Source organism: Salvia hispanica, chromosome 1 (assembly GCF_029641045.1).
Source record: "Salvia hispanica isolate PSC_SH4W2 chromosome 1, Shi_PSC_v1, whole genome shotgun sequence".
Taxonomy (NCBI): Eukaryota; Viridiplantae; Streptophyta; class Magnoliopsida; order Lamiales; family Lamiaceae; genus Salvia; species Salvia hispanica.
The window spans coordinates 2,950,813-2,977,820 of NC_142692.1; the positions used below are offsets into that span (position 1 = coordinate 2,950,813).

At 34.6% G+C, this 27,008-nt stretch overlaps 4 protein-coding genes across 5 annotated transcripts; 2 read left to right on the forward strand and 2 right to left on the reverse strand.

The window, feature by feature from the left end:
* Positions 1 to 4,419: 4,419 nt before the first annotated feature.
* LOC125218311 (flowering-promoting factor 1-like protein 3) lies at positions 4,420 to 4,743 on the forward strand. Its single transcript, XM_048119953.1, has one exon. It carries the CDS (start codon positions 4,420 to 4,422, stop codon positions 4,741 to 4,743), a length of 324 nt encoding a protein of 107 aa, XP_047975910.1.
* Positions 4,744 to 7,869: 3,126 nt separating this feature from the next.
* On the reverse strand, positions 7,870 to 10,448 carry LOC125219614 (vesicle-associated membrane protein 724). The gene is made up of 5 exons (XM_048121635.2): positions 10,067 to 10,448; positions 8,885 to 9,026; positions 8,667 to 8,787; positions 8,287 to 8,349; positions 7,870 to 8,201 (listed from the first exon to the last, which is right to left on the reverse strand). Exons 1-5 carry the CDS (start codon positions 10,254 to 10,256, stop codon positions 8,058 to 8,060), a joined length of 660 nt encoding a protein of 219 aa, XP_047977592.1. The 5' UTR covers positions 10,257 to 10,448; the 3' UTR covers positions 7,870 to 8,057.
* Positions 10,449 to 12,702: 2,254 nt separating this feature from the next.
* Positions 12,703 to 15,027, forward strand: LOC125223487 (uncharacterized). Its single transcript, XM_048126660.2, has 7 exons — positions 12,703 to 12,854; positions 12,939 to 12,977; positions 13,064 to 13,117; positions 13,393 to 13,446; positions 14,426 to 14,479; positions 14,567 to 14,638; positions 14,741 to 15,027. The coding sequence occupies exons 1-7, from the start codon at positions 12,810 to 12,812 to the stop codon at positions 14,849 to 14,851; spliced, it is 429 nt and encodes a 142-aa protein (XP_047982617.1). The 5' UTR covers positions 12,703 to 12,809; the 3' UTR covers positions 14,852 to 15,027.
* Positions 15,028 to 16,106: 1,079 nt separating this feature from the next.
* On the reverse strand, positions 16,107 to 20,544 carry LOC125222606 (cell division control protein 48 homolog C-like). Of its 2 annotated transcripts, none has more exons than XM_048125311.2 (11): positions 20,305 to 20,544; positions 19,280 to 20,209; positions 18,427 to 19,028; positions 18,188 to 18,340; positions 17,916 to 18,032; positions 17,735 to 17,839; positions 17,247 to 17,312; positions 17,103 to 17,167; positions 16,809 to 17,010; positions 16,524 to 16,658; positions 16,107 to 16,430 (listed from the first exon to the last, which is right to left on the reverse strand). In XM_048125311.2, exons 2-11 carry the CDS (start codon positions 20,199 to 20,201, stop codon positions 16,383 to 16,385), a joined length of 2,415 nt encoding a protein of 804 aa, XP_047981268.1. In that variant the 5' UTR covers positions 20,202 to 20,209; positions 20,305 to 20,544; the 3' UTR covers positions 16,107 to 16,382. The 2 variants fall into 2 exon arrangements, with proteins under 2 accessions (XP_047981268.1, XP_088918589.1); XM_089062463.1 differs by having other exon boundaries at positions 19,280 to 20,212.
* Positions 20,545 to 27,008: the final 6,464 nt, after the last annotated feature.

Consider the following 27,008-nt stretch of genomic DNA (forward strand, 5'->3'; position numbering starts at 1 on the left):
ATAAGAGAACACTTAATTAATTACTTATAATATCTTAATTAAATGCCCTAATTAATACTTAAAATAGATTTGAGACGAGCCGAAATAGAAAAAGTGTGAGTAACATGCATGGGATGGAGGTAGTCTACCAAATGGCTCGATTTTATCTATGTTTTATACTACTATTATAATTCACTATATATATCACCCAATTTGCCTCATCTATATATATGACTATATATAAGGACATGCATATTGTCCTAATATGACTGTATTGTAGTCATTTTATGTGATAATTTTGTGGGTACATATATATTTGTATTCTCATTGTTTAAATTTAAGTGTGTTACGTGTAGACGTGTAGTAGTCATATTATATGATAATTTTCGCGTGTAGTACATATTTATTTTCTCATTACTTCACCATAATTATATTTGTCTCCACATTACATATTTAGGGCAGTTTCAGCGTGGGGAGTATCTACTGTTTGGTCGGGCCTAATATTCTTCATAAAGAAATACTACTTAATACTCCTATATAATTTGGTAGATTATTCCAACTTTAAAAACTCCCTTTTTGACAAAGATTCTTCAAAAGGGTTGGTGATTTCCAACCCCAAAAGTCAGTTTTAATCTCTCCTATAAAAAATCTAAAAAGAGAAAAGAAAAACATATTCCCCCTAACCCTAATAATTCAGAATATAATGAGAATGACAACCCTATTTTTCCATACACATTAAGCTGCAATACTTTTATGAAAGAAAAATAAACTACTACCATACTTTATTTGTTCCATCTCCAAGAATATGTTTATACAAAAGAATGGTCTTTTGAGAGTAGTATTTTTTTAATCTTTGAGTGGTTTTCTCAGCCCACCATGTTTTCTGGAATTAGGACTAATTTTTCACCCCTCCTACCCCTACTAAGTCTTCATATTCCCACATAAAGGTGATTTTACAAGTTCCATAAGTTAGGTAACCATAACTTTGCAGCCAATGGCCATGATCCAGCTATTGAGAATATTATCATTTTTATTCTTGAGTGACAAAATTGATAATTGACTTGTTGAAAACACAATTTACATTATCGGATGATAACTGGATCATGGCCATTGGCTGCAAAGCTATGCTTGTCATTTGCATCGACAATAGAAGTTACTAGCTACAACAATATGGAGTATAATGTTGCAGAGTGCAATTATGGTATATCTAATTTGGGAGACGATGGTTGTTGTTGGGTATTAATTCGAAGAGGTAATTAATAGTGTGTTGATGTTTTGTTTCTAAAATGAATTCAAAAGATATCTTGGTATATAATATTGTTAACTGTTTTTAAGATTAATTATTTTTTAAAACTAACAACTTCAACTTAGATTATTATGCTTGTTTCATGGCATGCAAGTTGTTGGTGAAAGGTAAGTCATTTTCTCCGTTGAACTAATAGAGATTCAAGAAAGGATTGTAATCAACGTCGAACTAATTTCTTTTGCGAAACTGTCGAACCCTTCATTTTTAGTTTGTTAAAGGTCATTTTAGAACATTTTTAGTTCATTTTTAATCCATTTTACTTCCTTTTATATGGACTTCATTTTTAGACCTTTTGCATTTTAGAAAGAATGAAGTAAAACGGTCTTAAAATGAACTTCGTGTTATCTAATAATGAATTATTTGTTGGTTCGAAACTAGGAATTACTCATTATGTATATCTTATAACCCGATTAGAGAATCGCATAAAATTGGACACAAAGTTGTTTAATAAATTAACCTAGTTACCGCAAAGTGAAAGTAATTACCAATAAAAGTTTTTATCCAATTTGTTGTGATTTTTTTTTAAAAAAATCGCTATTATCTAGAAATCGAGTAAGAAGAGAGGAGGTATTGGGCTGTCCTTATTCACTGGACCAATTTCAAATGTACTGGGCTGCTATTTTTGTTATTTGAGTTTTTGGGCCAAATTTGATCAAATATAATAGGGAAGGGAGCTAGTTTGTTTTGGGCTGAAGAAGTTAGTAAGTTCGGGCGGCCACAAGAAAGAATTAATAGAAGTTAGTAAATTTTATTAAATCCGTTTTTTTTTTCAATCATATCATGATCTTTTGAAAAGGTTGAATTTTTAGGTCGGAACATAAAGTTGTTTTGAGGAGATAAGTGAACGAGGTTGACTTTCTTTTATATCTTAAGTATGTTTATTTTCTAAGGCTACCCAATCTGTTGTATCCTTCTTATGTTTTAGAATTAAAACCGTGAGAATCATTTTAATTTCTTCAATCACAAAGATTTGTCGTGCATATAAAATTTTTTAGAGAACTTAAATTTTTTAGGAGCAATAAATTTGAATAGGAATAAATTAAAGTAACTTTATACGTTTAGTACAATAATAAAAAGATTTTTATGTTGACTAACCAAATCCATATGTGTGTATCTGAATGTGAGAATCATGGCCTTGGATCATAATGCTCTTGATCATAAATTCATCTTAAAATCGCAACGTGGATTTTCTATTTCCAGTTATCATAATTTTATAAATATAAATCTAAGAAATCATATCAACCTCATTCGCTCTAGAATGGAGATGGAAGAGTCAATTTTGAAGGGCTTGTGATCAAATCTATTACTATAAAGGTAAGTGAATGTAGTCCTATATAAACTCATGTCGGGTGTTTGGGTATTAAAGAATGGTGTGGTCCGGCTGGTGGAGAATGGCGGCGGCGATTGCCCTAGGCGGAAGGTGATGGTTTACATGGCCATGGGCGAACCCAAAAGTGAAAAGGAGTCCAATTTTTTCATTTCAGTCCGTCCGCAAATAAGAATCTTGGTTCACTTTTACTATAAATCGTATATATATAGACCCATCATTTCACTAACTCATTTCATTCACATTTCATTTAAAACTATTACTAATATATATAAGTGGGACTCATATTCCACAAACTTTCTCTCACCCACTTATCTTAGCATTTCTTAAAACTCGCTTCAGAAAGGAATGAGACTCCTATTCATGGACGGACGGAGTAGTAATATATTAGATTGGGTCATTGATAGTACTATATGTGAGAATAATAGGCTTACCACAATATACACATTTCTTTCTACTGTAAACCCTTTTCAAAAGCCCACTCCTTTCGTTTAATGGGCTTCTATACATTTCATTCTTCCTTATCAGTAATCATTCAAAAGCCCACTCCTTTCACACTCATGCAATGCATGAATTTTCCATTTAGGTGAAACTTATTTTCTCTATTTCCACCATCCAATATAGAGTAGTATTTTTGTTTAGAGATAGAGAGTACCACCTAATTAAAGTCTATGTATGCATAAATAAATAGACCGTAACGGTCGTCGGTTACGAGCTGTAACGTTCGGGCGTTACGCGCTCAAAGCTGGAGAAGCTGAGTCTAGAAGCTTCTAGATTCATTCACGACGTGGACTATCACGTGTCAGCCACGTTGGCTTACCGCGTCATACTGACGAGGTGGCATCCCGCTTGGCTCGCTGACGTGGAAACGGTGGAACTAGACCCACTAGACGCGTCATACTGACGAGGTGGCATCCCGCTTGGCTCGCTGACGTGGAAACGGTGGTGGTCTAAAAATAACTAGACCCACTAGACTTGGGCCAAGCCCGCAACTAGGCCCAAGCACCAAGCCCACGAACAGCCCAAAGAACACCCAAAGACCAATTGCCAAGATCCAAGTCCTCGGGCACGGGCTCGAGGCTCGCGGCGGGCGGGCGGCGGCGGCGCGCGCGTGTGGGCTCTACAGCCCATCTTAGTCCACTATAATTATTCCATGTAATAATCCTTCTTATTAAATACTAGTTTAATAAGGTTGAAACTTTCAATGTGGGATAATTAACTCTCTTAATTATTCCCTAATCTCCTCTCATAGCTCATTAAGTTTGCAGTTTTGCACAACTTTAAACAATTATTTCTCACTCACCGGGAATCGGATTTGAGAAAATAAATATACCACGGTCATCTACTCCGAACGTAGATCGACGCTATATCATTTTAATTTTACAAAATTAAATGTCTCGTTGAAATTATAATTGGTCAAAGTCCATTGACCGGGCATAGATTCCAACAGAAGGTTCTTGAGAACCCATTAAGACAAAGATCAAGTATATTATAGTAATTGTGTATGATTAATTCACACATTATGGCATTACAATTCATGCCCAAATAAAGCTTGCAATCTAGTTTTTTTTGTCTTAGATTAAAAAAAAAAAAACTTAACTTTTTTATTTAATATACTACAAGAAAGAACCTAATTCTAAACCCTACCTACAAAATAATAAAAAGCAACAAATCAATTCCATATGTAGCATAAATAATAAAAAGTGGGGAAAATTCAACATCACACAAGCCTAAAAACCTATATATATTCCCACATTCAACTCCTCTCACTCAAACAAATTCACCACCTTCCTTCTTCACTTGAACAATGTCTGGGGTTTGGGCGTTCAAGGACGGTGTCGTTCGACTTGTGGAGAACGACAAGGATAACGCCGCGGAGTACCACGGCAAGAAAAAGCTAGTCCACGTGCCCTCGAATGAGGTGATGGCATCATACGATATGTTGCAGAGTAAATTAACGGAGCTTGGATGGGAGAGGTACTATGAGGATCCTGGACTTCTGCAGTTTCACAAGAAATCAACGATTAATCTCATCTCTCTCCCCAAAGATTTCAACAAGTTCTGGCCTGTGCACATGAACGACATCATCGTCAAGAATCCAAATGTGTTTGAAGTTAGAGATGTTGAGTGATGTGATGTGATCATGCACCTAAGTAATTTCCATATATGGTTTGTTTTTGTGTGTTTAAATTTGTGTGTGTGATTTTGGGATGTTGCCCAAGGTTAGGGTTTTTAATTTGTCTTTGTTTATGTGTGAAAAAGGGATCCAATATTAGGGTTATATATATAAGGAAATAATATATGTATATTATGGGAATTTCAAGTATAGTGTAGTGTACAAGGTCGCCTAGTTTGAAGTTTTCAAGCTAATGCCACATTATGTGAAATGTAATTGCTATATTTTATGTATTATATTATTGATATAAACTATAAATTCTAAAGACATGGTGATTTAGGTTATATCTTTTGAACCGTTGATTTTGTGCTTGATTTACAATTATTTTTGTTGAGCTTTACATATATGACCTTTGAAACTTTGAACGAACAAAATTTCATTCTATTTTCTTATAATTTCTTAGCGCGGGAGCCAGGAAATGGCACACATATAATAATAATAATAATAATAATAATAATAATAATAATAATAATAATAATAATAATAATAATAATAATAATAAAAACAAAGGATATAAAAATTACTCTATATGCACCCAATAATCTCTGAGAGAATATGGTGCACTCATACAATATGCTGTACTTTTTTGTTTATATAAATCATATTTTCAGATAGAAAAATCTAAGCTGAAATTTGATTGCTCACTCCTTGTTAAAGACTACGTTTAATCAAGAGCATAGGAAAGCATGAAGAAGAGGACCAAAATGAAACAAAAACTGAACTCAAACTAATATGCTAATCTACTTTATTTATCGGTGGATTGACAAATTTTGAGCTTGTTGGATTATGCAATGAATACTTTCTACGTTACTTACACTTTTCATTTTAGATCATACAATTAATTAATTAAGTGTTCTCTTATTACATAATAAGATAACACTTAATTAATTACTTATAATATCTTAATTAGTTTAAGACGAGCCGAAACAGAAAAAGTGTGAGTAACATGGGACGGAGATAGTATATCAAATGGCTCGATTTGATGTATTATTATATATATTCATTATATCACCCAATTTGCCTCATCTATATACTCCTATTTGACATTATATAAGGACGTGCATATTGGTGCGTCTAGTGTAGTCATTTTATGTGATTAGTTCGTGGGTGGATATATATATTTTTATTCTCACTGTTTAAATTAAGTGTGTAACGTGTAGACGTGTAGTACATATTTATATTCTCATTATTTCACCATAATTATATTGGTGTCCATATTATATTTAGGGCAATTTCAGCGTGGGGTGTCTATATTATATGATAATAATCTCAATCACGTCACTATCATAGAATAATCATCTCAAGCTTAACACGTCTTGGAGTTATTCTAGGTTGTATGCTTGAAAACATGCCAACAATTTTTTTTCTTCTTGTTTTCTACTGTAATTTTTTTTAAAATTTTCAATATACAATCTTATGATATGGAAGGGGCTGAAATGAATTTCGCTTGAAAAATATACAGAAATAAAAATAGCTGCCATGGTTTTGGGCTTTTGGCCTTTTGGGGAAGAAGACCCAACTCCCAAGAAATAAATAGTACAATACGAATTTAAAAATGTAGTACAAATTTCAAAGAGTGCGTGTCTGTTTGACTTTTCAACTTTTAACTCATTTTTTCTTTTTTCTTTTCAGTTCAATTATGCAAATATTTACTACTCCTCCGTCCAAAAAAAATAGATCACTTTGTGTATGACACGAGTTTTAATGTAGAATTGATAAAATAAGAGAGAGGGAGAAAAAGTATATAAAGTAAAAGAGATAGGGAGAAAAAGTGAGTAAAGTATGAGAGAGGGAAGAAAAAATAGTAAATTTATGAAAGATAAACTTTCCATTTTCAGAAATGATGCTATTTTTTGTAGACGTCCCAAAATGGCAAAATGGATCTATTTTTTGTGAACGGAGGGAGTATGTTTTACCAATTTTTAATACTGTAATATATACTCTCTTCGTCTCATGAAAATATGTGCATTATTCATTTTCATTCATCCCACAAAATATGTGCATTTCATTTTTAGAAAGTTATATCAATTTAATAATGTAGGTCTCACTATCCACTGACACTACTTTAATTATCATTTTCCTCATCTCTCTTACTTTACCATACCATTCTTCTCTCTTTTACTTAACCAATTTTATCTTAATTCTCGCGTCATACCTATTGCTCATATTATTATGGAACATAGGGAGTATTAACTATGAAAATATAAAAGAAATTATGGTGGATTGAATGTTAGAATTTTGTAATTTAAGCTTATTATGTTTGGGTTAGAGTTTGTAATGATAGGATTTGATGCGTTTAGGTTGGATAATTTGAAGTTTGTCTCAGGTAATATTTCCTATCATTTTACAACGTTATTGTAAGACAATTTTGATTAAATTAATTGAAATTTTAATATATTGTCTACTAGTACTATGTTTTTTCATATATATTACTGAAAAACCATTCCCCCATTCGTGATTTATTATATATCTTACTTTAACTCTTGTTCGGGTTAGAAAAACTGTTAAAAAAGTTAGTGAAAAATTTTAAGACATATTTTATATAAGGTTAATTTTAATAAAATGTAAGAGTCGTTAATGGAATATGAAGTCCAATTATTAAAATAATAAAAGAGGGTGAATGATATAGTTTTTCTTTTATGAACAAAAAAGATATACGAAGTATGAAACAATTATTTGAAGATGGAAGAAGTATATAATGTAGCTCTGTCATAATTTATAATTTTTTTCTGCATCCGCCACTGCTTGAAAATAATATATACCTTGTTGGCAAAAAATACATTCGTAATACGTAATAAAAACTAAAAGTAGGGAGTAACATTTTGAAACATTATTCTTCAATTTTAAAGTTATACTAATATACAGAAAAAATTGACATAATATCTAATTTATATTTAGTCGAATTTCATTTTTTCGAAGTGATTAACAATCTCGTTATAGAAAATTTATAGAAACAGATGGAGTATTTCTCAAATGAGAAGTTAGTTATAGCGCAAAGAAAAATGTATGCATGAAACAATCAAACAAGTGACATAAAACATATTGCAAATTTGTCTGGTGAATTGTAGTGTACTCCGTATATGATTATAACCAAAATCAAATTTGTATCAATCACATCTTCTATCATTTCTTATACTATAAAATTGCCAAGTAAAAAATACTATATGTTGTGTCTATTTTACATGGAAAAATCAGTTGAAGCAGTTACATTGGAATCGAACAATATGGCCCCGGAAGAGCGAGCCTAGTCCAGACAGAGGCCGAGAATACTAACAATTAAACCCCCGGCAAACAGAGAGGACGATGATGAGGACGAGGAGGAAGATGATTCCGAGCACAATCAACTTCATTTTCATGTTTTTGAACCATAACTTTCTCCGGAGTTGTTCCCCTCCTTTCTTGAACACTTGAGCCTGCAGAGATGAGAAAATGGGCTTAGAGATAAGATTCAAGAAGGGTGTGGGGAAGAGAAAGGAACAAAAAATATCTCAAACTAACCGATTCGCGCAGGTCTTGAGCCTTGTCGTTGAGATCCGTTAGGTTCTGGCCTCTTTCTATAGTCTGCAAGAAGCACAGAGGATACGAACGTTTAAACCAGACAAAAGATCAGCTCGAATCCATGTGTCGAGATCATATAGTTTTATGAAGCATGAAGATGGATGGATATTCTGTGTTAAGTTGAACTATAAGTATAAGTCATTAAAAATCGAAAAAATCGTACGTATGATTTATCAGATTATGATCAAAGCAAGAAATTTAGCCTATGTAGAACCACACAAAAATGAGCAAGGTAGAACAATGCATTAAGCGAAAGCAGTAACGTAACAAGCAGCAAAGAAGAGTGTCGTATAATTGTGACTGAAGTTTCTTTTGCCTACCTTGTCTATATTCTCCAGCATAATACTTTTGACCTCGGAAACTTGGGCTTGAACTTTCAATAGCTTATCGATCTCATCAGCGTGATCAATGGTATATTGCATGTGTTCTTTCATTAGACGCCTGCGTGAATTTTTTCGAGTTATACGTATTTGCCAATGCTCGTGTCAAACACTAAACATTAAAATCATATTTTGTCTTTTGGGAGTGAGAAATTTACCCAAATTCTTTGTTGAGACTTGCGGCAATGGCTGTATCAGCTTTACCACCGCCATATCTTTTCCTGAAATCGTCTTTAATGCGTTCCAAAAGTGCGATTGAGATCTGATTCCCGACAGATTCTTTGGCAACGACGCAGTAAGCTGCATGACAGGTGAGCACGGTGTCAAGCACAAGTTCAGGAAAATCAATTTTCAGAGCTGAATGCAAAATTCTTTAGCTTCTGCTTCTTGAATTATTATAAGTTATGTGCTTCTTTTTCATCATTTACATGATTTGAAGAACAAAGAATGAAAACAGCAAAGAGCTTTTGAACACACAGCAACATGTAGGATCGGATCAGCAGACGACTATTTTCCCTCCAAACTCCAAAAAAACATCTTTAGATGCAGGAGAAAATAGGTTGATGTTTTCAGCCAAAACCCGGCATTATTGCATTATCGATAAGAAACCAACAAAATCCACAAAAAGCATCTTGAATTAGCTTCATGATCAATCAATAATGGCTGATACACATTTATAGATTGAAATATAAAGAGTGGGAGGCTAATTAAGATATACTACTACTATTCATTCAACAATCACTCAATTCCCAAAAGATCAATTTCTTTACACAAACAACTGCAGCCACAGCATACATATCTCAATCGCTTCCGCCTTATCCATACAAGACCAGAAAATGATCAAATACACAAGACTCCTTTTCAAGAAAACTATATAACAGGACATAACTTATGTAGTAGTATTGCTCTATTTTTTCTTCCCACACTTCAAATTTTGATATGCATCCTAACTAAAACAGTTCTACATCTATGAAGTCACAGCTTAAGCAATTCAGGCAAGGACAAATGAAAAATCAAGAAAGCATAAGCTTAGTTCTATGAATTGTCAACAACTCTCCCCTGTCCATAATCAAAACCTAAAAACATCAAATTCCCAAATCTTGGCAACCCAAAAACAGCATAACAAATTATCAAAATCAGCAAACCACCAAAACTTCTTGAAACTAAAACTGAAAGCAGTCAAAAATCAAGATTCCACCTTGCTACCTCAGACCCAAGAAAATCCCACCTCAAATTCAACCCCCATTCCCCCAAATTCCAACCCAAATCAACAAAACCAACAGCAGCATGAAAGATTCAGACACCCCAAATCATGCTTAAGCCAAAGACAGAATTTTTACCGTATCCATCCTCAACTAGAAAGTTAAAAATGTGCTGATCGTGGTTGTACGTGAACTTGTTGTTGGTCGACGGCAGCCGCTGCAAGCACTGAGCGGCGATCGCCGCAAAATTGCCGGTGAACTCGGAGTACTCCGCCAGCACCACCGTGCCACGCGCCACGAAGCTGTATATGAACGATTCTTGGCCCATCGCTGAGTCGACTCACCGATCCCCGCAGCGGAATTTTGAATTGAGCAGCGATTTAGCGAAACCCGCCGCCGCAGCAGTCGAAAGTTGGTATCTTTAGCGTTGAGCCGCCGGTTTTGGGTGGTGGGCCGCTCTGGTTTTGGCCGTAGATGTTTTTTTCGATTACTTTCTTGATTTCTTTTAATTTTTATTCTTCTTGTATTAATAATTTTCTTGGCTCTAAATTTTGTTATATAACCATTTGAAACACGGTTTCTTTAATTATAAATTGTGATTTTCACCGAGTGAATTCGTTTGAATAGTTGATGAAATGAGGAAGGCCAAGTCTAATTTCTAGAATCTAGATTAAATCTAATTACATTTTTCAACACATAATCCTATAATTGCTTCGAGATAGAAGAAAACGTGTTGTTTAATCAAGAACATTTCTTTCATTTTGGTGTATTTATGTATAAAATGAATTAAATGCACTTTTTCTATATAGAAATAATTAAATCAATGCAATTAATTGTTTGATTATATACTTTAGGCTGTAAACACATTATCGAAATATATGAGACACCCAAAACTATATTTTTGTGATAATTCCTGGCGTAGCAAATTTGGACAATTGTATCTATTTAATGAGAATGTCATATGTATCGTATACCTCCAAACAAATAATTTGGTATGGAATTTTTGTAATGTGGGAAACATAAAATTATTTTGTTTGCAAGTAAGGTAGCTTATTGAAATCTATTCTCTAAATGGAGAGAGATGAGTAGGGAAAGAATCAATTCTATATGTTATTTTTATTTAATTGTAATTTTAGTAGTATGATTTTGTTGACTTGGATTTTGAGACATATAGATTTGTCAAAATAATTGAAAACGGTTATGAATCCTGACTTTGACAGTTAGTATCATGGAGAGCGATTTATGTAAAAACTAGTCAAATTTAAAATAATGGCTATACACTACATTTGCCTAAAATGTTGGGCCTACTTATTTTTTATCTACAAGACTGAAATAATCAAATAATAATTCATTAAAAATGTTAATTCTAATCAAGTCCTTGTTTTACTCATTAATTTACTAAATTATCCATAATAAATGACCCATATAGTCCCCAAGGTAAATCCCAAAATCAAATTCTAAATTTTAATCTCCAAAATGTATTAAAAAAATACAATCCAATAGGCATATCATGATTAATTTTAATATTGTAAATGCAAAGCTATATTAATTAAAATGAAATTATCTATAGAATGACGCACTTTATATTGGGCCACTACTTAACACAAGCCCAAATCTTAACGATGTAAAAATGTTTATGTTGGGCCTAACCAAAGGTCAAAAAAGCAACCTAGGAGTAGTATTTTTTGAGGCGAATGTATAAAAGTACCAAATATATTGTGTTGAAAAATTCATTTAAATTCTAACTTTAGTTAATTTTGTTGTGAATGCAATGACTTTATGCATCAAGTGCAGGTTTTTAGCACTCCATCATGCAAAAAATGATTTTCTTTTTTTACATCAATTCATCCAATTATAGATTCATTACATATACGGTTTTTATTTCATAACTATAACAACTCTATACAGTAAATACAAGTGCAAATCGTTAGAAGTTAGACTTTGCCGTAGTCCACTGTTTAAGGAATAATGGGTAAGAGTGAGATATCATGGCTACGAACAACTAGTAATGATCATTAAAATAAGCTTACTAGCTTGGTTTGCTTTTAATAGAAGAATAATTATTCCTATGCTTAGTGCAATTACTTGGCTAAAATTGTTGTGTAATACTTCAATGCTGACTTAAAACGCCTAATCATGATTGAATTGAGTTCCTTTGAAGACTAGGATGAAAAATACCCTTGTAGGCTCGGATTTGAAGCTTCCAACATTAATCACTCTATCACTAGGTCAATACTTGTACACGTAATCTTCTCTTTATAATGTGATATTTTGTGATTAAATTTAATGTTCTTCAACTCCAAATAGAAAATTATATGGCCAAAATTACATATTATTAGGTTGGAATATACTGATCTGAATATTTCAAAATATTTTAAAATTTTGTGATTGTGCCAAGTTAATTAATTTTCTTTCAAAAGTTTAAAAATGTGTTGTTCCAAAGCATAATTATTGTACAAATTTCGACTTTCGATTATACTAAACCCTAAACCCTAAACATTGAGAAGTAAAAAAAAAGATATTTGAGCCTTTGTCCTAGCGGCAAGGAGCTTAGACATCAATGTATGAGGTGATGAGTTCGAAGCTTAGACATCAATGTATGAGGTGCCGAGTTCGATCCCTCTTAACAACAGTTGTAATTTCCTCCTTCATATAGGAGTTAATTTTATTTAAAAAAAAAAGATATTTGAGAAAATATTTTACCTATTCTTTCCATTTAATTTGCGTCACAATATGCAGTATAAATTCGCCCGCCCTAAGTTTGAAATCGAAATTCAACTTTTATAAGGCAGTGAGGTTTTCTATTGCTTCAATAATTGCTGTAGCCTTTTTTGAATACCCAAACCCCAAATCCGCTTCCAATTCAGCTGCAGATTTTCCGATGGAGCTTCCGGAATCCGTTCCTCCTCCAGCTCCTCTCTCCGAGGCACGGCGTAACAATTCGATCTTCTTTGTTTGTTCATTCATTCAGTCGTTTGTTTGTTTTAGTGATTTTTGCCCTTTTTTTCAGAAAAAGGAGAATGTGACGCCGATGAATCCCAAGATAGCGGTGAGGATTGCAAATCTATTGTTTTTATCGTGTTTCGGATAGTGTTTTGAGTTCAGGAAATTTAATTTTGAATTTGGGTATTGCAGGAATTGGCCGAATCCCGGCAGGAGCTTGTCAGCAGAATACAGAATCTTAAACAGGTTTTCTACACAATTTTTCACTGTTTGATGCTTTTTTTCAGCTTTTCGCTTGACTGAATCAGGTGTTTGCTGGTTTTATTTAGTTATTTGTTTTGCTTCGATGGTGAAATTAACTAGGGCTTGTTAATTTACTGTTTTGAAGAAATTAACTAGGGCTAGTTGAACTAATGAAGGGTTTGGAATTGGTTAACTGAATTTTATGGTATATAGTGTTCTGTTTCTTGCTATTGAGTTAAGTAATTTGTTCAATTTGTTCCTTTCTTGCAATGAATTAGGACCTCCAAAACTGGAGAATGAAGCTGGATACGCAAGTTAAGGTTTACCGCGATGTAAGTATTGGAAATTCTTTCGGAGATATTGAATGACTTGATGAGTTGATATGCCTTGTAACATGTAGCCTATCATTCTGATTAGTTATTGTCCTGTAGTCTCGGATCTCGAGTCTCATAGATTGTGGGAATGTGTTTCTGTTCTCTGTGGGAAATAGTCGGCTTAGGTTATTCTTGTAACTTGAAACAGAATGTGTTAGTTTGGATGGAGTTGCTAGCAAACAATCATTATGCTACATGCATTTGGATGATGTCAAGAATAAGTTTTTATCTTATTGTCAAACTACAAACTAACAAAAGTCTCTACCTTTCAGTGCTTAGGATGTAATTAGACCAACTATAGCTCAAGTGTGATGTATCTTATAGCATCATTCCATCAATCACAATACCAGTGTGAGCAATGAACTGGGATTTGGATGCAAGACAAGAAAGCCATCCTTATACATGATTAATCAATGGCAATGAGCTAAAATCAGATGCATGGTAGTCCAAACAATAGGATAATTGGGCAACTGGTGAGATCATGAGAGTGATGTGAAAGTCTCTGATTTATTTAACAGGCAAAAGAAGGTTGATGCTGTTCTTGTAACACCCGTGATACATATTCGCGTTGAGTATCATTACCCACCTCTGGCTAAACTCTTTAACATTTTTTTGGGTGAACTCAGTCTGTCGGACATCAATCTGAACCATTTCAGTCGTTGTCAAATTTACATTAGTTCTATGGTTGAATTGTAGTACTAGTAATTTGTATGGTGTATTTTTAATTGTACGATGGAGTAACCACATATAAGAAGTTTGGAACTTAGTTGTTGTGCTTCTGTTACAAGAGTTGTGTGCTGTCTCAGCCAGAAACAGCAAAAATGTCTGGACGTAGCAATCAATAGTGATCAAAAACTTTATTTGCATCTAAACTCGATGAATTTGATACTTGAATCCTCACATATGATCCACTAACCCATTCCCTGTCTTCCTACAGGAGCTCTCAGATCTTAAGAAGTCACTAAATACTGAAGTTGATCAGCTACGAACAGTCAGTTCCCCTCTTTCGCTTCATACTTATGCCTTACATGTAAAATCACACGCACTTATCACATCCTTGTTTGATTGATACACAAAGGAATTTCAAGAGCTGAGGACTACTCTCCAACAGCAGCAGGAAGACGTTGCAGCCAGCCTAAAAAATCTAGGGGTCAGTATGTTATGCCAACATGTCATGGCTTCTCGATTCAGCTTTAATATGAGATTTTTTCAAATGCTCTACTCCATTCATTCAAATCTTTCTTAACTGCAGGATGATCTTGGAGAACCAAAGGAGCTCGGAGGCACGAGAGACGTGGAAGCCAACAAGAGTATAGATCAAGAATTACCAAAAGACGAGGGTAAAGCAACTCATCAATCATGATTCATGAGTAGATTGAATTCTTCCTCCGTTTACTATTGGGGATGACTTCTTTTGCCATCCCAAATTTTTATGTGTCTGAACTCTCTTCTCAATTTCATCACGTGACATTAAGCCCTCTATCACTAACAGTGATGCTAATATATTTCCATCTATCCAAATTTTAAATTATTTAGTCATTTTCATTTGGAATCTGCTGTTAAGTTCTCACAATTGCCAAGGTTTCTGCTGGCAATATGCTCATTATTGCTATTCGGCATATATATATTTTCAGCAAAGCCTTATACGTTGAGAAGTCGCACCAACACGAGGAATCGAGCATAAAACACAACGATTTTAGTTTCGTTTTAAATTTTAGTACAACCTTTCTCCAAATGCTATTTTCATCCATAAAAAAAGTACTCCCACAAATTCAATAATCTTCAGAATCAACTTCTTGACTCTTGATGATAAAAAGGGAAGAAGCACAAAAGAATGGCAAAGGCATTACACCTTGCAGAAGAAGATATTCAATCCACATACAAACAGGCGATTTTTGCAACGTTATAAGAAGTAATATTTACGCCCCGAGTTTATCATGTACCTTTATCTAAGGAGGGAATCTAAAGCTAAGAAGCTGCAAAAAGTTGGTCTGTTTCATAGGCACAACGTTGACGCCTTCGAGGTGCGTTTGTTCGTCCCCAAGACGATCACAATGACTGTGATGTCGTCGTGATATTTTCTCTTTACTGTCAGCAGGGATGCTCATCAGCTCTTCCATGCTAAAGCCTGTAGATAATAGTACAACGCAACATTTTCAGCAAAAGTCGTGCAACTGAAAGAGACTTATTCAAGACTTTCGCTTCGTTCGATTACTGTTTGAAGCATAAGAAGTTTTGCAAGTTGCAAAGATGATTATTTAATCTGGCCTGCCATATAATGCTGATGTCGTAGATCATTACAATATAATTTCGAATAATCGAAAAAGGAAGTATGCAGAGGCTACCACAGAGATAGAGATCATCCGTTGTAGGCAACATATCACTTCTTCCATTATGGAATTTACACATGGATTGCCTTCATTTGTTAGTGTTGCAAGTGGTGGTCTTAAAAAGATATCCATCTAAGTATCAATATCTTCCTTCACAATTAAACTTTTAGTTGTTCGTTTATTAAAACATATTGAGCTTATGAGGATCTTTTTCTTGAAACAAACTAAATGGCAAAAGAAAACTAATTTGGGAAAAGAAGGGAGTAAACAAATTTATAAAAAGACACATTGAGGTTATGAGGATCTTTTTCATAACAAAAGAACAAAACATTTCACATAAAACTCCCGTTCCACAACTCCGGGGCTCATCATCAACTTAACCTTACTATAAATATATATATCTTTTCACCAAATGTATGCAAAAATAATTTTTTTTAAAAATTACACCAAATCTCTGCTGCTACAAAAAGAGTCTCCTCTAAACTTCCCTTCAGGGAAAGGATTGAAGGGTGTCTCCTCTAAACTTCCCTTCAGGGAAAGGATTGAAGGGTCAAAACTGTAGTCTCATTGAGACTTGAATTTTTCCAAAAAAGCCTTGTATTCTTGTATTTTCTGCACCCAAAAACAAATATGTGACCATGAGGCAAGATAAACATCACAAGCGAGAATTTTGGGAGAAACGTAGTACTAGTTAATGAGAAGCACCTCGTCCGACACAGACGGCGAGATTTTCTGCAACGCGCTCATAAAATGGTTCTCTTTGATCGTCCATTGTACACCACTACTTGTATCCATTGATGATAGTTGATCTTCTAGCACAGCCGTAGCAGCTTCAACCATCTAATGTTGGGTTCAAGCGAAAAACAGAGTCAAAATTATCTCTCATCAAACTATTACACTCCTTGTGTTTAGGAGAAAAGGGACAAAATTTAGCAACAAGTATTGATTCTGTGGACAGAATAAGTAGAAGAAAAGGAAAAAGGGGCTAACCAGAGCGGAGAGATCAGCGCCACTAAATTTGTCACATCGACTGTGCTTGCCCAGAGCCATGAGGTCCACATTGGCATCAACTGGCTTATTCCGAGCAAGGGCTTTTAAGATCATTCCCCGTTCGTCTGGACTAGGGAGGGGAACATACATAAGCTTTCCGAACCTTCCTGGTCGGAGCATTGCGTCATCCATCATTTCAGGCCTGCCAATAACTCAGCAATATAAGAATTGTCAAATAAGGGCAGAAGGGGTCAATTCTCTAGAAGAAAGGAAATTTGATAATCCATGTAGTACCTATTTGTAGCACCAATTACATAAACATCCCTTCTCTGTTCTGAGCCATCGAATTCTATCAGCAGCTGCAACGGAAGACATTATCTGTTTTAGATGAATATTTGGAATGAACAAAATTTGCACTAAGCACTACTATTTGCTAACCTGAGTCAGGGGTCGCTCAACGACCCATCCCCCTTCCCGACCACGCTTTGTTGTCAGTGCATCCACCTGGTGGGAAAAAGTATGTAGAGAGTCAGAGATGAGAAATTACCAAATTCAATAAGCAGAAAAGTAAGACAAAGTGTAGTTTATATATATTTAAAAAGAAGTTGATCTCTCTAGCAAAGGAAGGAAACAATTAAAAAAAAGGCTTTATATACAATAGAGGTCATTCTGGTTATGCAGTGCGAAATTTTTTTTATAGTTGATCACAATATCATATGCATATTATTATACACGGAGTAGTAAATTACACCATATTTCAGATTCAAAATTTAGTATCTTTGACAAAATTACCAATGTTAACATTCTGTTTTTCATTAGAAACAAAAATTGTAGTAGAAAATTGTACAATATATGATGTAATTGAAACATTATATCAAACATGTTGCATCTAATAGTAAAAACAAAATTAAAGAGAACGGGAGTACCTCGTCGAAAAAAATTATGCATGGAGAACATGTCCTTGCTCGAGTGAAAATTGTGCGGACTGCCAACTCAGTTTCACCCACATATTTACTCAATAGTTCAGGACCCTTGATAAAAACAAAATTTTAGTAAAATAGTATTTTTCTCCCATTTATATTTATGTACATATTAACTTAAAAGAACCTTAATGTGTATAAAATTGGCTCCCGCTTCATTAGCCACAGCCTTGGCGATCAACGTCTTTCCGCAGCCAGGAGGGCCATAGAGCAAAAAGCAAGTTGCTAAGTCCAACCCAAGTGTCTGCAGCAAGTAGGAAAAGTTTTACAAAATTGCAAACTAGTATGATTTACTAAAATAAAAGACAATTAGGAAACAATCAAAGTAATCAAATTTCACTCACATAATTCAATTTACGCGGCTGAATAAAGTAGGACTACGAAATAAAACAAATTTACCTCATAAGCTTCACGAAATTTTATACGTCTAACTATATGAAGTTCAAACTCTTTTCTGAGAGAATGCAAGCCGCCAACATCATCCCACTTCACATTCGGTATGCCAGAAAATCCTTCTCTTCTCAAAGAAGGTTGGACCGTTTTAGCAGCTTCCTGCCATTTAGAACACATTGAAAATGATTATACAAAACCAAGCATTTGTTATTTCATCAGTGTGTGATTAAATAAGAACAAGCTACCTCAAAATCAGCCATGGTTACATAGAGATTCTCCATTTCTTGATCTGACCACGGCAACTTGAACCAATCTTCGCTGTGATCTTTGGACAGCTCATCCCTTTTCTTGCAAGCAATTCTCTTCTTTGCAAGGATACCAGCCTTGAGAGCTATTGCTGTCAAATCTGCTCCAGTAAAACCTGGAGTCAATCTAGCTATTTTCTGAAGATCTATAGCACCTTCAAGTCTAAGATTCCTTGTTTGCATGGAGAGTATTTCAATCCGGGCAGCTTCATTAGGAACGCCTAACGCAATTTCAAGATCAAATCGCCCAGGCCTCCTCAATGCAGGGTCCATGGCATCTGGTCTATTTGTTGCTGCAATCACAAGTACATAGCCTGGTCTGCTATTAGAGCTTGCAGAGCTCACATCATTGCCAGCAGGTTGTACAGGCACGTGTGATTCATCCATGCTAGTCATCAATTGTGTCACGATGCGTTTCTCCGTTTCCCTCTGTAAGTTATCCCTTTTTGAAGCAATTGCATCAATTTCATCAATGAATACTATAGATGGTGCTGTCCTGTATGCTTTTCGGAACAACTCTCTTATGTTCCCTTCCGATTCACCTAGAAAGATTCATGTCAACAACAATAAGATTTTGCATAACAGATACTTAAGAAAAGTGAACTAATTCTAGATTATAAAGAAGTATAATACTACAAAACAGAATTTCTAAACTTAAGTGAATTAGTCGATAACCAGATGAGAGATTAAAACACGAAAAATCGATACAAATACAATAACCTAAATATAGCAACAATGCATCACTATAAAAAACAGAATTGAAAGTTTAACATAAGTAAACATGATTTCATACCAGCAACTCCGGACAACAATTCAGTGGCACCAATTTTGTAAAATGGCACTCCCGTCTCATTGGCAATGGCATGAGCCAACTTCGTCTTCCCACAACCCGGCGGCCCATGCAATAAAATCCCAGCCATGGGCTTGACCCCGATGTGGTGATCTAGCTGCGGCCGATAAAACGACAAGATGACACTTATCTTCAATTCCTCAATCACTTCACTAATACCACCTAAATCCTTAAACATTGCCTCAGTGATCACATTCTCATCCTTTCCACCAATGTGATTGCTCTGATTTTTATTCACATTTTTGCTATCATTGCTATTGACATCATGACCTAATTTAGATTGCTGATTCATCAAATTCACCTCCTTCATACCCTTGTTATCCACCACTTCCAGCTCAACAGACTCCTTATTAACTCTTTCCACCCCAAGTTTCTCCGATTTCCGACGCAAACCCTCCCTCAACATCGACTTCATCAAATCAAACTCAGGCTCAACCTTCTCCCCATAGACGGCGTCCTCCGACGCCTCTTCATTATTAGAACCGCCGCCTCCGGAAGAGTAAGACGACGCCAACGAGGACAATGAGCAGCCGTCGATCGTGTCGCCGCTCCGACGCCTCAGGTGCTCCGCTTCAATTTGAAGCAGCTTCTCCTCTTTATCGTCTATCTTCCTTCGTTTGATCGCGATTGGAGTATCGCCGTCGTCTGAGTGGTCCATATCGTGAACCGCAATTACTCTTTCCACATGCTTCGTGAAAGGCCGGAGCTTGTGGCGGGAGTAGTGCGGGTAGGAGGAGCGGAGGTGGTCCACCAGCTCGTCGACGGTCGAGTAGCTTTTCCCAGCGGATTCAATGTGGCGGCGGAGAATTCGGTCATTGTTGGAATGCAGTTTTCCAGTGCTGCCACCGCTCCGTCGCCTTCCCATATCGGTGGCTGCTGGAACAAAGGGGATAAATTAGAATTAGGGAATTAGAAATTGAACAACAAACGGTGCGGATGTGCAATTGAAGGTGCAAGTAGTGTTTTACCTTCTTCTGGTCTGGAGGCGTGGCGTGAAACTGGACTGCTGGAGCCTGGAGCTTGGAGACGACAGCGTGGGTGGAGGGGAGCCGGGTCAGAGCTGGCCGCTGGAGGATGGACGGCGTTGGAGAGGTCTGAGGTTGAGAGATTCAGGGTTAGAGAGGAAGGAGGAGGGAGGCGGACAGATCAGTATTGACGATAATTAGGGTTTATTTATCGGGCTTGTTTCCCTTCTCGGACAAATCTGTATTTATGATAATTAAGGTTTATTTATAGGGCTTAGTTTGGTAGTATTGATATATATATAGGTTTTTAATCAAAACAAGTATGGCCTTAAATCAAGAAATACAGACCGTTTTTTGTCCATTGGATTAGCCGATCTGATCAATATCTAATGGCTATATTAATTTGGAAGATATTATTAATTTAATCACTAATTATCATTAAAGGCCAATTTTGTCAATCTCTCATTTCGTTAGTTATGGTAAGTCCTATGATATTGTTATTTCCTCTATTCACTAACTAATTATCAGCGTGACTTTCCAGTAAACATTCCTTAATTTCTCTCCTTCATATCTTCCATGAAGATTCATACGATCTTCATTTCATTTTTTCCATTCTAATTAGTATCCAGCTTCTTCTTCTTCTTCTTCTTCTTCTTCTTCACAAACTTTGAGTTTGCATTCCACAATTTTGAAAACTAGCTAATTCCGATTACATTCACATTCCGTCGTCGCATCAATCTACTACATTTGCATCTCTTGTTTCCATATCATGTATCTGCGGTAAGTTACAACAATATAATATCGTATTTATATCAGTTCTCACTTCGTCGGGCAGTTTGTATTTAACCTATAATTTAATTATCTGAAATTTCATTGTTCTTGTTTATTGTTTTGATATTCAAATATGGTGGTTTACATCGTGGTATAGATTTTTGGAAATGGAATCCCAAACGCCATCTTCTTCCATGTCGATAATCAATCATTCTCCGATGACATTCTTGAGAATACACTTATTTAGATTTTTATTGTGACATAACTGCGTATGACCTCAATCTACACTTAGTATGACATATCATATATATCAATTATTTTTATTAGTGTCTTTATCAGTATTTGTAAAACTATAAGTATCACTTAGTTTTTGGGCTACTATGACATATTTTTGTATGACCTCAATATGCATCTATCATGACATATTATACACTGTAATAATTTTTAGCAGTTCTTTTTTCTACATCTATTATTCGCTGTTAATCATCATCCACTGTCTGTGTTTATTTTTATTGTTGTAGATTTAAATACACTAGATTGCCATGTAGGAATTGCGACAAATTCAAAGAGAAAGAGAAGCGTCGGTCTAGAAGAAATTCTGAAGTTTGATACCATGTATTCTTTTTATTGAAGTAATGTCAGTCCAACTTTCAGGTTTTGTTGTACTCCATAGTATTTCCAATGTCAGGTTATGTTGGAAGTTACTTCAGTTTAATTGTTTGTTTATTGGATTTTAATAATTCAAATTTTAATGGACTACATATTATCTTTTTCGAAGTGACTTCAGTTTAATTTTGTTTTCGAGTCAATTTTATTTGCACTGGCAGGTTGTTTGAAATTAGTCATATTCGTGTGCGGCTTTGTAGTTTAATGTCATGACTCGATATTGGATTATTATGACTCAATGTACACATATTTTTCCATGACTTAAATTTCAGTCTAGTATGACCCAGAAGAATACGTGATGTTTTGGGTCAACCGATAAAGTAATCTTTTAGTTAGTAATTTTATGTCATGACTCGTATATTCCATTATTATGACCCTGTTTACCCATACGTTTCCATGACTCGAATATCCGTTTAGTATGACCCAAAAGCTTAATTGTATTGTGTTATTGTTTGTATATTCTCCGGTCGTGCTTAAATTTGATTTTTTTATTATGTTACAACCATGAGAAGAATCGTGTATTTATTTTTTACAATATGTTCAACACATGAAAATATTCTTTGGTCATACTTATATTAAGTTTGTTTGAAACGAACAACTCAATCAAATTTTATGAGGCATTCTTGTACCTAGTAAGTTTATGTCTTGCCTCGAATGTTGGTATATTATGACACAAATCAACCTAACAATGCTATGACACAGTTATTCATTTATTATGACACAATGTATCGAATAATTCTCATCACATGAACTGTTCAAGCTTTTCTCACCTTACAGATGAAATAACATATATTAACAATGACATCCAATGACATCCAAGGGCTGATTTTAAGCTTCAAGGTTTCGTGCCTTATGTTCTCATCATCTGCTTCACCTCTTCCAACAACCTCATTCGCCTTCTCCTTCCCCTTACTCTCCTTCTTCTTCCTAGGTGTTTTTTTGGTACTTCTCCTGGTTCTATAAAGTCATTATTATCAATCGCTGGCACGCTTGTATTCATCACAGATTCTCGCATGCGCTTTGAGCCTGTAAACATTCAAACAAATAAAATAATATTCTTTAGAGTTCATAATATTAGTTGTTACATAAAAGCGAAATACGTTTTGACATATCAGGTGAATCAGTTACAACACCAGTCACTTGGGCATGGGAGGTATCTGCGTTATCACTTCGAGCTGTTTCCAAATTCAGATTTTTGAGGCTCTCCTTAGCTCTGGCTCTTTTTCTTATAATCAGTTCATTTGCCTTGTTTAGTGACACAAATCCTACACAGGTATGACAATATTATTATATGCACACAAACTGTAGTGCATCAATTTCTTGAATCATAGTGGAATAAGCATTAAAGTTTCTAAAGTTTGCAACTAACTAATACATTTTACAGATATTATATGATTCAAATGTTATATACACATCTTACACAAATATGACATTTATATTACCACATCACAGACACAATTAATTACATTCAAAGTCATTAAAATAAAATAAAGAAGCACAACTCAACTCAATACTGAGAATACACAGTAGAGGGGGGAATATGTGACATGTTCCATCTGAATATTTTATATTTTAGCCTTGTCATTGGTCATGTTGATGAATTATTTACACACTCCCTTAGTATACACTCCCTTAGTATGATGTGCAAACTATATCAACATAATGTTCAATGTGGTTAAGAATGACATAAGAGTGGACATTTGATGACATGTTCCAACTTTATTATGAGGTGCAATATCAGTACCATTAACAATGGTTGTATGAGACATTGTTGTACTCAGTAGTTTATGTCATGACTCAAATAATGAATTATTATGACCCTGATTACCCATACTTTAGCATGACTCCCAGTGGACAATCTATGACATGTTCCACCTAATTTACTTAGATAAGAATAAATTCCACCGAGTCAAACAAACCAATGTAAATGTTTAACCTTTTGCAGCATGTTTTAAGTTTCCAGCGCCTTCTTTCCCAATGGCAAAGATTTCTACTTCTCCAATGACTGCATCTGTACAATAAAACAATGTTAATATTAATAGGTGATGTCGTAAAACAACAATTGTGTAATAGAGATATCATATCAATCACAACAAGTTATGAGTTGTGTTAAAAGTAAGTACCTTTTCCTGAAATGAAAATATCTTCACCTGTTTCTTTATCTTTTTCTCTTCAGCAACCATATTTGGAGGTAGTACTGTATCTGAGAGATCATCAGCTTAGTTTCTCAAAAAGGATCATCAGCTACAGTTACATAAGGTAAATAGATATAACTTTAACCTTGTTAAAATGACCACCGGCTCAACAAACTATGATATGTTCCCACTTAATTATGTACTAACAATTATATTCCAAAGTGTCAAACTAATAAATTCATATTTACAACTTTCTCCGCATTGTTTGCGCTTGCTGTCGGATCTATCCCTTTCGTATTCCCCTCCAAACTCGCTGCATAAAAACAATGTTAATATTGCGGCGTACTCGTCAATAAACATCAATTGTGTAGTTGAGATACAATCACAAGCATATCAGGTTATGATTTATGTTTACTGACCTTTTTCAGAATTCGTTAAATCCTTTGCATTTCCTATCCCCTTTTCACTGTCTGCGGAGATATTCTTCTGTGGTGCTGTATATGAAGAATAATAGGTATATGTTCGTTAAATCCTTTGCATTTCCTATCCCTTATCCCCTTTTACACAAACAAAGAATAATAGTATGACCTATTTTCCATCAATTATATCTCATATTTGTCCTATTAAAAAAGTATATCACATCTCACTTAACTCATTCTCCAGAAAACAGAGGTACAAAATGAGAATAGGTATATGTTGAACCAAGATACCAAATCGAGAAGTGTTTCAGTCGAACTTGTAACAAAGCAGATTAAGAAAAAACAAGCGAACAAAAAACAGAGTGCCCAAAAAGAATTAAAACTTCATTACTTCAAATAATAACCCAGACAATGTAGTCGACGTACCTTTGTGGTCTCTAGGTTTTGGCGGTGCCTCCTTCTTCACATTAGTTCGTTGATACACTAGGTCACAGCCAACAAATGGAATTGAAATTTGGGTCAGATTTGAGTTGGGTTTCGGTGAAATTGAAAAATAAACAAATCATACAAACCTTTTCCGTCATGTGTTCTGGTTTCAAAAGATCTAGTGTCCACCATGGTTGAAAAATACACTCCAGACGATCTTGAAGACGACTTTGATGCCCAGACGATCCCTTCTTCGGCGAATCAATTGTTAGAGCTTCCTAGGGTTTCGGCGGATCTGATGCCCAGAAGATTTGGGTGATTTTTAGTGAAGTTTGTAGGGTTTGCGGATTTTGTGGTGGTATTTCGGTGAAAGAGATGAATTGAAAGGCGCGGGAACCGAAAAATCCACTTAATAACGTGTGGATTAATGATCCCAATTAATCCGCTCTTGAAAAACAGAAAGGGTGGTTCGTTGTATTTTCCATTCCTAAATTACCCTTACATGACATAAATCACTCTTATTATGGCCCACAGAAAATGTTGAAAAAGCCAAATCGTGACTGTACATCTCCAGATCTTACGGTCCATGTTTAGTCTGTATTTCTATACTTAAGGGCTGATTTTGGTAGATGAAGACCCTATATATATATATATATATATATATATATCTTACTTATAGCTATGGATGTCAATTTAATCCGAAACCCGTGGGCCGGCCCGAACAACCCGATAATATGAGCGGGTTAGGGCTGTAACTTTATTACCCGAATACAAAACGGGCTAAACGGGTTGACCCTAATGGATTAGCGGGTTAAACGGGCCGGCCCGATGGGTTGTGAGTTTTAATTATAAAATATTAAGTTTTAAGGATTTATTATATTTTTGAATCCTCAATCTTCATTCTACATAGTCATTAGTCTTATTCAATCTTCATTCTACACTTTTTCACTCGATCCCACAATATCAGCTTTTAAGTTCTATCTCAACTCATTATTACACCGTCCCATCATCTGCCACCAGCGTCTTACCACCTCCAAAGTTAATCAAGACAAAATTAAGAACTAACCCATCAAAATCTTAATATATTTATCATTTTAATAATGATTCATGTAAGATATGATTTTAAATTTTCATAAAGAATTAGTTACGAACAATGCCATAATAATGACACGAACACAACCTTAATTTTGTGACATGCAAAAAAAAGTTTATTTTTCAATTTTTTATAATTAAAAAATTTAAGATATTTTTAAGATATGAATCCTTGTAAAAACTAATATCACAATCAATAGAGAATACTTGAATGTTGATATATTATTTAAAAATTAAATAATAATCAATATATCAATATTCAGGTATCGTCTATTGACTGTGACATTCATTTTACGAGTATCCATACCTCAAAAATATTTTCAAATTATTTAATTATAAAAGGTTGAAGAATGAACTTTTCTTGCGTATCACGGAATTAAATGATATTGAATGACACATTATATTTTAATGTCATTAGTTGACATTTTTAATACACCATGTTGATGAGTTAGCAGAGTTATCAACTTAAATAGTTAGCAATTGATCACTCTTCTATATATATTAGTGGCATGTTTGGTTGGGGTGATAACTCTTGATCATTTTTTTCATAAAATTCCATTCCTAAATGAGTTAGCATTCCTACCAAACATGCCACTGATAATATTATTTATTTACACTTATAAACATATTTGGTAGGAATATTAAATTAGCATAAGATAATTAATTTAGGCGGGCTTTAACATAACAATTAAGATAAAATTAAAGATAAATAGTTACGTGATTTGTTTGGTAACAATAACAAAAATTAGGATAAAGACGTAAAAATACTAATATGCCCTACGAAATTATATACTATTATTATTAGCATCAATTTTACACCGATTGTTCTGCGTTAAGACTAAAAATCTCTCGGCCGCCGGAAATAAATATAGCTGAGCTAAGGATGAAGCGAGAGTTTGAGAATTTCTCGAGCAGCAGTTGCAGCTTCTCCACCACATCCAGTGGTGAATCCAGGACTTTTTGTTTTTATAGCATTTTGAAGCTTCAAAATCCAATCGGTTGTTTTTATATTCTTTAATTTGTTTTCTCAATCATAATTGATTATTTTATTTTTTTAATTAAAAACATCATAAATATGTGCATCGGAAGAAAATTGGAAAGATAAAAGATTATTACTACTATGTAATATGACCAAACGATATTTCTATAATAAGAATAGCAAAATATAAATTATACACAAAAAGAATAAAGTTCATAT

What these genes read in the sequence shown, in the direction of transcription:
- LOC125223487 (XM_048126660.2), top strand. Translation starts at nt 12,810, where the DNA reads ATGGAGCTTCCGGAATCCGTTCCTCCTCCAGCTCCTCTCTCCGAG. An exon ending in CGATGAATCCCAAGATAGCG is followed by an intron (nt 12,978 to 13,063) that starts GTGAGGATTGCA and finishes TGGGTATTGCAG; the next exon opens with GAATTGGCCGAATCCCGGCA. An exon ending in AAGTTAAGGTTTACCGCGAT is followed by an intron (nt 13,447 to 14,425) that starts GTAAGTATTGGA and finishes GTCTTCCTACAG; the next exon opens with GAGCTCTCAGATCTTAAGAA.
- LOC125219614 (XM_048121635.2), bottom strand. Translation starts at nt 10,256, where the DNA reads ATGGGCCAAGAATCGTTCATATACAGCTTCGTGGCGCGTGGCACGGTG. An exon ending in TCTAGTTGAGGATGGATACG is followed by an intron (nt 9,027 to 10,066) that starts GTAAAAATTCTG and finishes CCTGTCATGCAG; the next exon opens with CTTACTGCGTCGTTGCCAAA. An exon ending in TGCTGGAGAATATAGACAAG is followed by an intron (nt 8,350 to 8,666) that starts GTAGGCAAAAGA and finishes TGCTTCTTGCAG; the next exon opens with ACTATAGAAAGAGGCCAGAA.
- LOC125222606 (XM_048125311.2), bottom strand. Translation starts at nt 20,201, where the DNA reads ATGGGAAGGCGACGGAGCGGTGGCAGCACTGGAAAACTGCATTCCAAC. An exon ending in CCAATTTTATACACATTAAG is followed by an intron (nt 17,840 to 17,915) that starts GTTCTTTTAAGT and finishes GTTTTTATCAAG; the next exon opens with GGTCCTGAACTATTGAGTAA. An exon ending in TTGAGCGACCCCTGACTCAG is followed by an intron (nt 17,168 to 17,246) that starts GTTAGCAAATAG and finishes CTTCCGTTGCAG; the next exon opens with CTGCTGATAGAATTCGATGG.
- LOC125218311 (XM_048119953.1), top strand. Translation starts at nt 4,420, where the DNA reads ATGTCTGGGGTTTGGGCGTTCAAGGACGGTGTCGTTCGACTTGTGGAG.